Source organism: Schistocerca gregaria, chromosome 4 (genome assembly GCF_023897955.1).
Source record: "Schistocerca gregaria isolate iqSchGreg1 chromosome 4, iqSchGreg1.2, whole genome shotgun sequence".
Classification (NCBI taxonomy): domain Eukaryota; kingdom Metazoa; phylum Arthropoda; class Insecta; order Orthoptera; family Acrididae; genus Schistocerca; species Schistocerca gregaria.
Window position 1 is genome coordinate 415,522,521 of NC_064923.1, and position 17,019 is coordinate 415,539,539.

The 17,019-nt window shown below is 40.2% G+C and overlaps 1 protein-coding gene across 2 annotated transcripts in view; it reads left to right on the top strand.

Annotated features, from left to right (window-relative positions):
• Window positions 1-8,703: 8,703 nt before the first annotated feature.
• The window catches only part of LOC126366006 (putative glycerol kinase 5), a 296,780-nt gene continuing 288,464 nt past the window's right edge, over window positions 8,704-17,019 (top strand). The window contains exon 1 of one of the 2 annotated variants that reach the window (XM_050008851.1): window positions 8,704-10,303. In XM_050008851.1, coding sequence (XP_049864808.1) covers window positions 10,202-10,303 — 102 coding nt within the window. In that variant the 5' untranslated portion in view covers window positions 8,704-10,201. The remainder of the gene's footprint in view (window positions 10,304-17,019) is intronic. The other variant, XM_050008852.1, reaches the window with a different exon arrangement.

The window sequence follows — 17,019 nt, forward strand, 5'->3', positions numbered from 1 at the left end:
GAAGTGGAAGAAATATAACAACAGATCATTATTATACACCCATAGACCTAGCCGAGGAGCTTTACAATAATGACAAGTTAACTTTGGTGGGAACACTGAAGAGTAACAGAAAACACATACCAGAACAGCTAAAGAAGGTGCAGGGTCAAGAACTATTTTCCTCTAAGTTCTTCATTACTTTATTTATTGTATTCGTTATAATGTTCCTGATATCTATGGAAAGTGCGTTGATACCTAGTAAAAAAATTCCTAGTTAATTAAATAAACAAAAAAAAGCAAACAAACAAAATGTTAAAAAATGAAAAGAATGGGAGGGCAATTTACTCCCCCCCCCCCCTTTAGACAATCATGTGACAGATCTGAGCTTAGTGGTGATAGGGTTAAGCAATACTCTGCTACATCAATTTTTCAAGTGGTCGTAGCCTCCTTTGACGGCAATGTTCCATATACCTGTCCTGAACTGCGGGAATCAACAAGATGACGCAAGCCTTCCATAGAGATACCCAATTTTGTATATACCTTACTTTGTTAAGTCCCAAACCAATCCTGAAAGACGCAAGTAGTGCTCTGTCCTTGGTATGTGGATGGAACACACATTCAGCTCAAATCTCATTAAAATCCTTCCAATCTTAAAGGACATGCCCTGGCATAAGGGATAAAGGCCACAGATCGATGCTCTTCTTCGATCCCAACTCCATAACCCAATGAAACTGCGTCTTAGAGTATCAAATCTTGTTAAACACAGACATCAAGTGTGTAAGTGGTTGGGAACTCTTTCCATGAAAAACGTGTCAGTGACTCCTGTATATAAGAAGGGCAAATGAACACACACATAAACTTACAGATCAATATCCATGACATCAGTGTGCTGCAGAATCCTTGAACATATTCTCAGTTCAAATATAGTATATTTTCTTGAGACCAAGAAGCTTATGCCTATGAATCAGCATGGTTTTAGAAAACATCACTCATGCAAACCTTGGCTTGTCCTTTTCTCACATGATATACTGCGAATACGGATGACGGGCAACAGGCAGATTCCATATTTCTATATTTCCAGAAATCATTTGACACAGTGCCCCATTTCAAGCTGTTAATGAAGATACAAGCATATTGAATAGGTTCCCAGATATGAGAGCTGCTCAAAGACTTCTTAAGTAATAGAATCCAGTATGTTGTCCTCCACTGCGAATGTTCATCAGAGGCAAGGGTATTGTCAGAAGTTCCCCATGGAAGCGTGATAGTTCTTATTTACTATGTACATAAATGACGTAGTGGATAGGGTGTACAACAATCTGCAGTTGTTTGCTGTTGTAGCTGTAGTGTGTGGGAAGGTGTCGAAGCTGAGTGACTGTAGGAGGATACACGATAAGTTAGACAAAATTTCTAGTTTGTGTGATGAATGGCACCTAACTCTAGCTGTAGAAAAATGTAAATAATGTGGATGAGTAGGAAAAACAAACCCATAATGTTCGCATATAGCAGTAGTAGCATTCTGCCTGACACAGTCGTGTCATTTAAATATATGGGCAAAATGTTGCAAAGTGATATGAAATGGAATGAGCATGTGAGGACTGTGGTAGGGAAGGCAAATCGTCGGCTTTGGTTTATTGGGAGAATCCTGGGAAAGAGAGGTTCATCTGTAAAAGAGACTGCATACAGGATGCAAGTGTGACCCCATTCTTGAGTACTGCCCTAGTGTTTGGGATACGAACCAAGTCATATTAAAGAAATACTTCCAAGCAATTTGAAGGTGGGCTGCTACATTTATTATTGTGTGTTTGAACAACACACGTGTTATGGAGCTGCTTTGGGAACTCAAACAGGAAACCCTGGGGGGGGAAGTTAAAGTTCGTTTTGAGGGACACTACTGAGAAAATTTGGAGAACTGGCATTTGAAAATGACTGCATAACAATACTACTGCCATCATCACACATTTTGCATAATGACCACGAAGATAAAATATGAGAAATTAGGACTCATATGGAGGCATACAGACAGTCATTCCGCTCCCCCCCCCCCCTCTCCCCCCCTCTCTTTTAGTGAGCTGAACAGGAAATGACATGACTAGTAATGGCACAGCGTACCCTCCTCCATGCATCATTCTGTGTCTCGCATAGTATGTATGTGCATGTAGATGAAGACATCTGTCAGTATGTGTTGGTTTTTGGTGAACACTATTTTCCAGAGTACCGTCATGTTTTTTCTGAACCATTACTTCCAAAAATGAAAGCTTCCAACCACTTTCAACCTCCATGTAAATGTAAAGTTGAGACAAAGACAGCTGAAAATTGAATAAGATGATTACACTTAAGGGCCTGACAAAAAACATGCTGTCAACGTATCTCTAGAACACCAGGGTGGTGCTGCAAGTCCAGTCCTGGGGCATTACTGGTGGTGGACAGCGCATGCGCCATGTATGGTATTGGGGGTCCTTATAGGATGATGATTTCCAGTCTCGGCATCAGTTTCCAGTGAGACATGGCAGCATCATTATATTTCCTCAAGGTGGTGGACAGATGGCTCTCGCCAGCCGGAGTGGCCTAGCGGTTCTAGGCGCTTCAGTCTGGAAGCGCGCGACCGCTACGGTCGCAGGTTCGAATCCTGCCTTGGGCATGGATGTGTGTGATGTCCTTAGGTTGGTTAGGTTTCAGTAGTTCTAAGTTCTAGGGGACTGATGACCTCAGATGTTAAGTCCCATACTGCTCAGAGCCATTTTGAACCAGATGGCTCTCTGAAATGTTCAGTCAACCTGATGTTAGGATCTACCAGCAAACCCAAGGAAACTACAAAGAATTATTAGACCAGGAAATCCCACGCAGTCGTATGCTCAACTGTTTCATTATTAACTCAACCTATTAAATGACCTTCACTGTTGTGTCATAGGCATCCTCCGTCACTATCAATGGTTGAATAGTATGGTCTGAAAGCAGCATGAAGGTCCCAAATATGGCATTAAGATCACATAACTAGAGGTGTCAAAACTTTGCATAAATCAGGAGATTGATAAAACATAGCTTTTGATTGCAATATGCGGTTGCAAATCATAGCATGTGGTCTGCAAGGGTTTGTGACCACCACATTAGTATGACAGCTGGGCCATTCTATGCCAAGTGGTCTAATTTTGGAAAAAGTGTGCTAACATTGGCAACATGCAATCTGTCTGCATGAGCACAGTGATTAAGTTGATCAATGTTTTAATTAAATCATGGGAGGAGGTAGGTGGACCATGGTTTTTTAATATATCAAATGTGTGACTATCAAGAATAAACAAAGGTAAAGTTTTACTTTCACCAGCATAATACTTACACAAATATAGTAATTTGTTTCACCCGGTAGCAAAGCTTTCAACAGTGCACAGTTTTTGACAACTTAGAGTCTATGTCCAGCAACATTTTCTTGAAGGAAAATAAACGTACCCATCTTGTACAACGTCTTGCACTATCTTCAACAAAATAAGAATAAAAAACAGATTTCTTCAGCAATTTTCATATGGATAATTTGAAACACAGTCTCCTTCAAAACATGTCCTTATGTCTCCAGAAGTAAGTGATGAATCAGTCTGAAACTTTGTACATGACTTACCAATACAAGGTCTTAGATCATAAAATTTCATTCTCCTACCATTTTCCAATAGTTTACAAACTGAGGGCAAAGTTGACCATTTTTGTAAAAACACCAAAAATGATTATTACTAACAAACTCCTTAAAGCCATTCTCATGAGAAAGACCATGTTCTAAACCACCTAAAAGAATATATTTGGTTTTGCAATGCGAGTTTGTAAGCCCCTAAAAAAAAACATGACAAGGCAGAGCGGCATTGAAAATACACCCACAGATTCAAACAAATCAGACATTTTATTATGTTCTGCAATGCATAGTATATTCTGGTGAAGGGAATATCAAGAAGTCTTGAAGACTAGGAAGTGAGAGTGAGTCAGAAAAACTTGAAAAAAACTTCAAAAAAGGGATATTTCTTCTCACAGCTCATCATGACGCATTTCAACTTGTTTTTGTGCTATAATAACTACAGATTTAAACTGCTTATAAACTTAAAAAGGTTTAACTGAGTATTATCAAGGAACTGGAGACCATGATAGTACAATTGTGCATAAAAGCTGCAAAATACATCATATAAAACTGCCTTAAAGCTTTACACCATTGTCATGTTGTGAAATTTTTGGTCACGTACATAGTAGCCTGGCTGACATTTTCTAGAAAGATTTCATGTTATAAGGAATTCTGAGTATGTCTATCATTCAATGCTACTGACAAGCTAGTTTAATTCCAGTTTAAAGTATACTTTATTTTGTGTTCACATAGTTTGCGATTTATTTGTAAACTTGGTGTACTCCTACAAAATTGTGTAAATGTACTGCTATGATCCATAGTGACTTAACCACTACTAAAAAACTAAACTCCACGTCAGTAGGCCATAAAGGTCCAACGGTACTGACCAGCTGCCATGTCATCCTCAGTACAATGTGTCGCTGGATGCAGATATGAATTTGTTGGGTCACATGAGCACATAAAGATTATTAAACCATTCTTCTGCTCAGCAAATGTCTCACAGATACTTCCAATCCATCACACTGTTTTCATAGAAGTATGCAGCATCATCAGTTAAAACTTCCGGGCTGATTGGCCGTGGTCGATCTGTAAAACTATGGAAATACGGAAGTGTCCGATCCCGCCCATCTGCTTTGACTCATGACGTCACAAATATGGCGGAAACAACCATAAACCACGATTCCAATATGGCGCATATAAAATCGGTACATACACATTATGAGAACGAAAATACATCGAAAAACAAACACACACATTTTCCACAAAAAGCCTAATGACACTAATGGGACAAGTGCGCGAAATGGGGTGTTTTTGGGTCGGTGGGGGGGGGGGGGGGGGGGCAATCTAAATATAAACAAATTTAGACACCCACCCCCATACAAACAATACAAAATGACGAAAAAACCATCACAAAACTCCACAAATACCACTAAACACAATATCATCTGAAATCGGACACTTTTCTTGACCTATATAGCTCAACAGCAGCTCCCGATCCCATAAGTTAGGATCAAACACTTCCCTTGGCCTATATAGCTGAAAAACATCTCTCGATACCAATATCAACCTACACAGCCACACATCGGGATCGAACACTTCCCTTCACCTGCGCACTGTTAATTTTATCCATCATATCCATTCGTGAACATAAACAACAACAGATTAATTTTACTAAAATTACCACATGATGTACAGCGAACAACACTAAATTAACCTTCATACAAAATCGTTAACTCACTGAAATAAATTACACTACAAACAGAGCCGACACTCGAATAATTCTGGATAATGAGCAAAAGCAAACTGAGCCCATTACACCACACAAACAAAAACCCTGAACATACCACCAGAGAGCACAACAAACTACAACACGACTACATCTACAAACACGTCACAGTCACAAACCTAACTCCGCGCCGTCATGACGTCACACATGAGAATACCCTTATGTCATGGGTCAAAGCAGACGCGTGGGATCGGACACTTCTGTCGACCCAAAACTACTTCTTCTTGACATTTTGTTGCCAACTACCGGCAACATCTTCCCTGGTGAGTCAACGACTGGCTGCCAGGCCGTGGAGGTCCCGTTTATATAGAGTGCATAGAGGGCACCACTATATGCCACGTAGGGCCGACCGTAAGGATATCTCAGACCAGAAGTTTTAACTAATGAAGATGATGGCCATGAAAGCCTACACGTCACGAGTATGCAGCATATTGTCCCGGCCAGAGGTCTGATGCTAATATATCTACTTCATTGCTGTCTCTAATTTTGGCCACAAAAGATGATGCATCATTTGAAACTCTGCGGTCCTGAATTTTTGTTTCTTCAGTTGGCAAGAAATAGCATTACATTTGCTTTCATCAGCAAACAAGGAAGTGAACAAAATGAAGCATTACAAGAAGACAGGTTTAAACATGGGCATACACTTTCAGCAGCTAGAGAATGTCGCAATTACTTTCACAGTTGATGAAACAAAAATTCATGTCAGCAGAGTTTCAAATGATGTGTCATCTTTTCTGGCCAAGATTAGTGACATCAATGAAGGATACATACCAACATTGAATCTCCGGTCAGTACAATATGCTCCATGCTTTTATGACAAAGAGTGGTTGATTGGAAAGATCTTTCAGACAGTTGCTGCCCAGAAGAATACTTTAAAAAGCTTTATGCACCCACATGATCCAGCAAATTCATTTCATGGCCATAGAGAAGTGACAAATCTGGACTCTGGAACAGCACATTATTGCAAATTATTCCAGCACCATCAGTGACAGGATCTGGCTGGACAGTGAACATAAAATTCTTCTAGCTTTGGTCTCTGACACTTCAAGAAATGTATAGTCAGACTTAGGACCCTGGGTAAAAAAATCATCATCAGCTTCGAAACCTGTGGTAAAGAAACCCACCCGTGTCTGCTTTGCACAGTTATTGGGCGTGGCCCCTGTGGCAATGGGAATGCTGGTTTTCTCACTTTAAAAGAAATCAGCAGTGGTTAAGTCACCACGGACCTTAGCAACATACTTACATAATTTTTTAGGAGTACACTAAATTTCCAAATACATTGCAAACTTTGTGAACACAAAATAAGCTGTACTTTAAATTGGAATTAAACTAGCACATCAATAACACTGAGTGATAAAATAACATACTCAAAATTCTCTGTAACATGAAATCTTTTCAAAAACTGTCTGCCAGGCTGCTACAAACTTGACCAAAACTTTCAGAACATGACAATGGTATAAAACTTTAAGGTAGTTTTATATGATGTGTGTCACATATGTTATGCAAAAGTTATACGAACATGGTCTCCAGTACCTTGGTAATGCACAGTTAAATTTTGAAGTTTGAATGTGTAGCTTTTTATAGCAGAAACACAGGCTGAAATGTGTCATGATGAGCTGCGAGAAAAAACACCTTTTTAAATTTTTTTCGAGTTGTTCTGACTCAGTCTGACTTCCTACTCACCAGGACTTGCGACATTACTTGCCCCAGGAAATACTAAATATTGTAGAACATAATAAAATGACAGATTTAATTTGAGAATCAGCAGAATGTGGGCATATGTACAATGCACCTCTTTCTTGCCATATTTTTTTTACCAGTCCCTTTTATGCTTGCATTACAAAATGAAATCTAGTTTTTTTAGATGGTTTACAACATGGTCTTTCTAATGAACATTAGCCTATTTGAAAAAGTTTGCAGAAAACTCATTTTCGTAAAAGTCAGCTAATAACACTCATCTGTGGCATTTTTTTTTACAAAAACTGTCAACTTTCCCTCAATTTATAAGTAATGGAAAGCAGTATGAGAATTGTGTTTTATATTCTAAGACCTTGTATTGGTAAGTTAGTACATACAAAGTTTCAGATTTATCCTGCACTTACTTCCAGAGATATAAAAAGCCAAACTTCACATTTGTTCTAGCACCTATTTTTTTCTCTGCTTGGAAATTGCTCACAAAATCTATTTTTTTATTATTTTGCTTAAGACAGTGCAAACAGTTGTACAAGAAGCTTAGTTTATTTCCTTTCAAGAAAAAGATGCACTATGGGATCAAACAAATGACTATATATCTTAAGGATTACACTGGCAATAGTAAAACTTCACCTGTGATTGAACATGCTAACTGCCTTATCGGGGAACATGTCTTCATAGAATACAGTATACCACGTGCACAGAAAGGTTGCAATGCAGTCAAAGAATCATCATTGGGTCCATAATTACCGAGACAAACCCAGCTGAGAGACTACGAAATCTTAACTTCATTTGTTAGTTAGTTTCAAGTTACACAGATTATTTGTATAATTAATTGTAATGATGCAGAGCAAAACACTTTACATTCATGTTACACATTCATATGACTACAAGAAGACTCTTCACAAATTACCAAAATGGTTATTCTTATACAGAATTGAAGGAGTAGTTAACGAGAAACATTTTCAAATTTAACTTTGCTGTTAAGTCACAGGCAGTTATTCTGTTTCATTGTGTAGGTGGTCAAAAATGATGATTCCTTTCATGTACAGCCTCAGCATAAATATATTGCCACAGGCAGTAAAGCAAGACTTCAGTGACCAGTTACAACATACATGCAACTTACATTCATTTTCAGATGGCCCACAAGCTGCCTATGCTTTAAGGTTATGTGACTACTTCCCATACCATAAATAATCTTTTGTAGAACACTTACTTCCTTTAAGATGAATCAGTATACAACATAGCTACACTATTGGCCTATCCTAATCTTCAATGATGTAGGACTGTAATCCTCTGCACTATTTCTGTATATCTCCTTGCCACTACACATTCTTTTCCAACTGCTTACTTGGTTCCCTTTGCTGATAAAACTTATGTAACAGACCCCCTTCCCCACCTCCTCCAGAATTTTGCATATTTTATGTATGATTTACATGCATATTAAGTGTGTTGAATATGGAAAACTGCATTAAATATAGCATGACTATACTCATTGGCTATGTTACAGTTTTCTTTTCTTCATTTGGCATCCACATTCGTTGGCTTCACCAACTCTCAACAAAATTATATTCCTATCTATACCTAGGGCTACACCACAGATCAGCCAGTCGAGATTTTGAGATTCTGGGGGGGGGGGGGGGGGGGGCTGCCAATAGCGCACTATAGTCCCTTTGCCAACAACAAGACATATAGCTTAATGGAGATGCCAGCTCTAGAAGCCTACGGTGCCTAGATCAAAGAGTGTAAGAGTTACGATTGTATGCATTTTCTACTTCAACAGCTATTCATAACTGTATAATGGCTAGCTTGGTAATGTTCTCACCTTTCCCCTGAAATTTTCATAGTGGTCCGACATAGATTTGTAGCACAGCCCTATGTTAGGATGGATGGTTGCAATTTGGCTGGAGTTGGTCTAGCCAACAAACATGAACGTAATAGTTGTGCTAACAGACTGTTCAGTAGTGCAGCTAGTTGTCAACTTTAATGTCATACTTAATTCACTATTAAAAGAACAAATTGGAAAGTAAATTAAAAAAAAAAAAACTCAAATTACTTAATAGGCATGTTTCTGACAAGTACTGTAGTATATATTTTGTACATATATTGTAGATGAACTTTGAAAAATTCAAGGAGCTGTTCCATTAAATGACTTACAAACTGTTTAACACACTGATATTTGAGATCTTGAAATGGAAGATAAGCACTGCTCCCGAGCACTTTCTTTAAATTCACTGTACACACATCCTATGAAGATTACACGTTTGAACTTCGCTATGGTCAACGTGATTGATGTCTACAAAATGTACGCATGCTAAATGATCATGGTTTCTGCAACTGTAGTCACATACTACACTGATTATATACTTGCAAAAGTATCTCGAACTGAGAACTCGTTGTAGGGGTTTGATTTTCGGAAATTGTTGGTGCCGACAACGTTAGTGCAATTTTACCCATGAAACTGGTATAGTTTAATGCTTTGTCTGCGCGAGGACATTAACATATTGTAATGAAAGAAAGGGTGTGTACGATTGCCTTTACGCCGAGATGTAGTGGCTGGTATGTAAGTAATATATCTTATATTTTTAATCTTTTTTCTGCTATTGGATACCTAAGTCAACTGGAAGAAATTTAAAATTTTAACCCCTAACTTCACTATTTTGATAACACAATTACACAGGATCAAAAGATGAATAAAATTACACATTACTGGAGACTAGGCAACGATAGCAACCTGCCGGCGTCACGTATAGTAATTCCAAAACAGTGTTATCTCAATATATAATTTCTTTTGGTATTTACAATGCCCTGTAACTCAAAGTCACATCGATACGCGAAATTTGATTAACAGGCACCTCACATCACTCTTACAAGAAACACCTCTGCGCATGCGCGAAGAAACAGTTGAATAGTGACGAGCGCTTGTTTCATAGCCATGGATTAGTCGGTTGACAGGAGTAGCGTGGCGTGAGCAGTCAGGCGTTGCAAGGAAGTGCGGAAACCGCTCAATGTGCAAGATTGTAGGCAACAGTGAGTTGAAAATACTGTGCAATACGTCCAAAGTGGGAAGTGGAACTGACCCCAAATGTCAGAGATCATTATATATAAGGTAGCTCACAAGTTGTATTTACCCACTTGGCTGTGTTGACGCGATGGACGGGTTGTTTGTTGCTGCTTTGGACGTGGGCACAACAACTATTCGCTGTCACATTCTTGACGAAACCACATCGGTAGTTGGTACAGCTGTCAGACAGGTGAGTTGGTAACTTACTCCAAGGATTCGTTTGTAATGCTAGCAATACATGAGATTCCAGTGTGTTTCGCGATGCCTGCAGGGCTTCAGTCCAACAATGCCGTAGCGCGAAATTTTAAACAGTACGGATTGAGACACATTTTTTATTTTTTTTTAATAATACATGATCATGTTTTGATATCCCTGTACTTGTAATTGCATACATCGAAGTCAACGCCATGTAATTTACGTATCTCTATTCCATACATCATAGGTCAGCGATAAGAAAAAAAAGATTTTATTTTGTAAAATACTTGGTTTACACTTTGTGATCTCACATTTAATATCCCAAATCTCTTATTAATTTTTCTGATTTTTGAAATTGGTAGAGCGCTATCTGAATAATGGTGAGCTGCAATCATAACTGTGCAGCTCCTGTCTCTCAGCTTGGGCAGAAAGCAAATTTATTTAGCTCTTATCTCACTCTTCGTCAGACATGATAAAAGGTCAATCGCAGCGCGCTGCTCTTAAAGCTAGAACACTGATAAAAGCTTTCATTTTCATATCGCCAAAAAATTCTAGTGTCCAAGAGTTGTAAAAGTTTACGCATAAAATCTTAACAAAAGTGATGAGTTTTTTTGCAAAAACCATCGCACTACATCCGACATGAATGTTACGTAGAATCCACCTGTTGAATGTAAAGATAAGCTGCGTAGTGGTTAGAAAAATTAACTCGCGTTCGAGAGGTGCGTTGTTCAAAATTCCACCCAGTCATCCTGGTTTAGGTTTCCTGTGGTTTCCCTACACCGATTATGGCGAATGCCGGGAAAAATTCCGTTGCCGATTTCATTTCCCACCTGTGAGCAGCCTCTGATGACTTAGCCGCCAATGGGACCTTCCTTCCTTTGTGCAGTTGTATTTAGTAACGCACTCGATAACGTGGAGCAATGTCCTAAATTAAACTCATACAGTAGCTATATCAAAGAGAAGAGGAAAAACTCATTACACAACTCCTTTGAGAAAACTTGGAAGCCACGGCACTAGTAGCTACTTTGTAAATTTGAGCTTCTAAACGCGTCAAGGCACACTATAAAGGGGCATTGTGGGATATGTAGCGCTAAGAGACATAAACCATTGACTTCTTGCCAGGGCTTGAAACCGACAATAAAAGCAAGCCTGCGGTATAGTGACGATTATGACCATAAACATATTGCAGTTAGATTCTTCTCCCCAAACTGAGTTTAAATATAAGGGCCAGCCAAATGAAAACGAGACAGAAGGAAAAAAAAGTAAGTGCTTATTATTTCAAAAGTAATCGCCGTAACTGTTGATACATTTATCCCAGTATCCCACTGTGAAGTAAGACGTTCAATGCTTTCATGAAAAAATGTTTGCGGTTGCCCACGGAACCACGAATTTGCTTCATCCGAAGCAAATTGCCTGTCACAAATATCGTTCGTCAGGGCTCCAAAAATAGAGGGAGTGCTCGGGACTGTATAGAGGATGTGTAAAGGCTTCCCAGCGAAACTTCTATTTTTCTTCTAAGTCATTTTACTCGAACATAATACGTGTTCCAAAATTCTACAACTGATCGACGTTAGAGATATAGGTCTATAGTTCTGCACATCTGTTCGACGTCCCTTCTTGAAAACGTGGATGACCTGTGCCCTTTTCCAATCCTTTGGAACGCTTCGCTCTTCTAGAGACCTACGGTACACCTCTGCAAGAAGGGGGGGCAAGTTCCTTCGCGTACTCTGTGTAAAATCGAACTGGTATCCCATCAGGTCCAGCGGCCTTTCCTCTTTTGAGCGATTTTAATTGTTTCTCTATCCCTCTGTCGTCTATTTCGATATCTACCATTTTGTCATCTGTGCGACAATCTAGAGAAGGAACTACAGTGCAGTCTTCCTCTGTGAAACAGCTTTGGAAGAAGACATTTAGTATTTCGGCCTTTAGTCTGTCATCCTCTGTTTCAGTACCATTTTGGTCACAGAGTGTCCGGACACTTTGTTTTGATCCACCTACCGCTTTGACATAGGACCACAATTTCTTAGGTTTTTCTGCCAAGTTAGTACATAGAACATTACTTTCGAATTCATTGAACGCTTCCCGCATAGCCCTCCTCTCACTACATTTCGCTTCGCGTAATTTTTGTTTGTCTGCAAGGCTTTGGCTATGTTTATGTTTGTTGTGAAGTTCCCTTTGCTTCCGCAGCAGTTTTCTAGCTCGATTGTTGTACCACGGTGGCTCTTTTCCGTCTCTTACGATCTTGCTTGGCACATACTCATCTAACGCATATTGTACGATGGTTTTGAACTTTGTCCACTGATCCTCAACACTATCTGTGCTTGAGACAAAACTTTTGTGTTGAGCCATCAAGTACTCTGAAATCTGCTTTTTGTCACTTTTGCTAAACAGAAAGATCTTCCTACCTTTTTAAATATTTCTATTTACGGCTGAAATCATCGATGTAGTAACCCCTTTATGATCGCTGATTCCCTGTTCGGCATTAACTGATTCAAATAGTTCGGGTCTGTTTGTCTCCAGAAGGCCTAATATGTTATGTGTAATATGTTGTCGAGTGCCCTATTAAAGTAAAACAAACCAAAAGATAACCAAAACGGCATTCAAGGCGAGCAATCTGCTTATGTCTCTTTTAAGTTATGTACTGAAAAGTGAGGAGACTGTAGATTACCTTGTAGAGTATATGGCGAAGTCGGAAGGATATCAAAAGCGGGATCAGGCCTAAAGAAATGCATCACGAAATGTGAACAAGTAAGAAATATAGTTGTGCTGGTTTTTTGGCCTCCCAAATATAAAATAATATAGCCTGTTTTGCAGCCAAGACTGTTTATCTCTTGAAAAAGTATATGTTTGAAATAGTTGTGGAATTTAAGTTTTATACTGGTTTGTTTGTAAACAACTTCTGGCGCACGTATTTTCAATAAGGTTTAACATTTTATTAATTTTACTATCGCTTTTCTCCTTAGGTATAATCTGTTCTTTATTGGATTTTTTACTATGTTTACTTACGCTGCACAGAGCAGTTACAAGATGAGACATAATGAAATATAGGTTACAGATAAGAAATCAATTTGGTCTGATGTCATATATTCAGCCGCCTCCGTAGCTGAGTAGTCAGCGCGGCTGACTCCCTGGCGGAGGACCCGTGTTCGATTCTCGGTACTGCCAGGGATTCCTCCTTGGTGGGAGTGTGTGTTGGGGTGGCAGCCTCGTGTGGCCAACTGAGGAGCTACTGGACCGGGCAGCAGTGGTTGAGCGGTGAGCCGCTGACGCCATGGCGCATCCATTGGCGCCTTTGGCAGAGGTTGACACGGCGATCTGTCAGTAGGCCCTATCGGTGGGCCTACGGACGGGGTCTACTTTTACGATGTCACATATTATAAAATAGCGTTCAGATTCGGTATATGAGAGTGAAATGTCACGAGTGTGTCATATAACTCGTATCACTGCGGGTTAATAACATGTCGGCCATCTACGATATATCTCCTAAGCGATTTGCAGTCATGTTCAATAGAATTCTAGACTGAAATAGACGTGATCAGGCAATTCCCTCACACTGTTGCACATGGACATGGACTAGTAGCATTATAGGGATGAGAGCCGTCGTTGACAAATGGTAAAAAGCTGTTTGCAGTACTAGGGTATGGCAAAACACAATATCGAAGGATCTGGAACCCATACGCTACTAGCGTCGTAAAATCATCTATCTGCGAGTGCTTTACAGATTTCCGTCACTTTATTATCCGGCAAATGGCTCGTGAATAGTACAGATTCTGACGAATCACATTGCTGAAACGTTGCGCCGCCTCTGCTCGTATCGGACTAAGCATTGTCCGACATAGATGACTCTGAGGGTGCCGAAAAGTGTGCACGCGTGTTAGTCTCGTGAGTGAGTGGGTGGAGTGGCCTCATTCTTCTTCCTACAATAGTACTGACACTTTGTATTTGAAACTGGAGGTGTAAAAGAGTAATACCCCCTCCTTCCCCTTCCGAAAATGTACAGAGATATCTTAAATGATTCTCTGCTTGTGTTTATCAGGTTAGCACTGTCTTACACATTCCCTTGTTGTCAAACCACTGCTTATATTTCGAATGTGAATATGGAAAAACACATCTGTTGAAATTCTTTCATTCAGTCCCAAGGCTGATCCTCGTCTATACGAAAGTAATGGTTCAGGAATGAAACTTTCTCCATTTGATTCTGCGAATTTTGAAACTTACCGACATATTTAAAGTGACTACTAGACTGGACTGATAGATATCGAAATAAGTGGACGCACTATAGAAAATCAACTAAAGTAGCTGAACAGAGGAAAGGTGAGTTGGCTTGAGGGGTACACATAAGACATTACACAGAGTTTAAGAAAGTGTTTGATCCCGTAACAGGAGTCTACCCCGCGGCTGTCCAGACCGTCTCCACACGACTTCGGGCTGGAGTCTCATTCAGTGCAGTAGAATTGTCTTTAGTGATGAGTGCTGCTTCGAACTGAGCCATGATGAGCAGCGAAGACGTGTGTATAGACGCTCCAGACAACAACGCGGTACCTACCTGATCGTCTTCCGCCACTCGGCCTGACACAAAGAGTGATGGTCTGGGTGCCATTTCATTTCATTGCAGGACTCCATTGGTCGTCAGCCGTGGCGCCCTTACAGCAGAGTGGTAGGTCGACAATATTCTACGTCCTGTTATGTTGCCTGGGCTTACACTTCAGCGTTTGCTAAACTCTTTCTTCAGCAGCGAGGTCGCCAAATCTCTCCCAAATTGAGAACATTTAGAGCACTATGGGCAGGTCCCTCCAACCAGCTCGGGATTTTGACGATCTACCGTACCAGTTGGACAGAACCTGGCGCGATATCCATCATGAGGACATCCAACAACTCTGTTGATCAATTCCAAGCTGATTAACTGCCTGTAGAACCCAGGTTTTCCGAAGCTGTAATTATTTGTTTGTCTGTACATGTACACCGCAACTACCAATTTCCGTTCTGATCGGATATTCCCTTCGTGGTGTGCCTTTTCTTTTTTTTTTCTTAGAGTGGATAATGTCAGATGCTCTATGAGGCTCTTAGCAGATGATGCTGTTATAGTGGTTGTCCCAGGAGGAACGGTCAATGTTCAGGAAAAAGACAGGAGCAAGCATTAGAAGCAAAAAATGTAAGTATGGGCTCTCAAACGCATACCTGAACAGCTATGAACGCATCGTCATCTTCGATATTGTGAAAGAAATCTTTCCTTATACGATGCGTGTTTTTTTAAGTAAGTACCGTTTTACCACACCACGGCCGCAGCGTTGCGGTCGGTGCTCTGCGCATTGCGCACTGGGTACCTACATCTTTTGTCTACGCACTGACGCCATTACAGTATGATTCTTCCTTGTTTACGTTGTGTACTGAGCGTTTAAGATGCCTGCGATAATCGTGAGTCCCGCCGACTATGAAGTACAGGCTGTTATAAGATTTCTTAGTGCTAAAGGCCTAAAAGCGATCGATATTCATCGTGAGATCTTTGCAGTTTATGGAGAAAACATTGAGTGATGAAATGGTAAGAAAGTGGGTGAGAGCATTTAAAGATGGCCGCACAAATGTGCATGATGAACAACGGAGTGGACGTCCTTCGGTCGTTAATGAAAGATTGGTGCAGGAAGTGGACAATAATGTGAGAGAAAACAGACGCTTTACCATTTCCTCCTAGCGGGATGACTTTCCTACTGTTTCTCGTAGTGTTTTGTATGGCATTGTGACCGAACAGTACTTGAATTACTGAAAATTGTGCGCACGTTGGGTACCGAAAATGTTGACTGATGTGCACAAAACCAAACGTTTAGACAGTGCATTGACTTTCAACAGTGCATTGACTTTCATTGAGCGATACCACAACGACAGTGATGATTTCTTAAGCCAAATTGTTACAGGCGATGAAATATGGGTGGCCTATGTCACACCAGAATCAAAGCAACAGTCCATGGAATGGCAGCATTCAGATTCACCCAAAAAAGTGAAGTTTAAGCAAACAATTTCTGCCCGGAAAATCATGTGCACAGTTTTTTGGGACAGAAAAGGAGTACTGCATGTGGTATTTCTGCTTCGTAATAGGACAATCAATGCAGCAGCTTACTGTAAGACATTGCACAATCTGCGCCGTTCAATTTAGAACAGAAGACGTGGCAAGTTGAGCAAGGCCATCATTTTGCTGCGAGACAATGCCTGTCCGGATGTGGCGAATCAGACCAAAGATCTCATCACAACTTTTCGATGGGAACTCTAAATCATCCTCCGTACAGCCCCGACCTTGCGCCCAATGACTACCATCTGTTCCTGCACTTGAAGAAACTACTGAGCGGCCAGCATCTTCAAGACGATGACGAAGTCAAAACATTAGTGATGCAGTGGTTAACAAGTCAGGTGGCAGACTTCTGTGAGGAGCGTATTAAAAAACTAGTACAACGCTATGACAAGTGCCGCAATATTGCGGGAATTATGTAGAAAAGTAGATTAAGGTACAGGCTTTCATGTAAAAATAAAACTGTTGAGATATCTTAGCACGTCTTTTTTAAATTTCAGAACGGTACTTGCTTAAAAAACACGCCTCATATTTGGCGGAAGTGATATGGACCAAAAGAAGGAAAAAGTGTCTAGTAAACATTATCTCAAAAATTTATACTTTCACAGCTATGGGTATGTAGGAGAAGAGATGTTTCACAGTAGCGATGATGA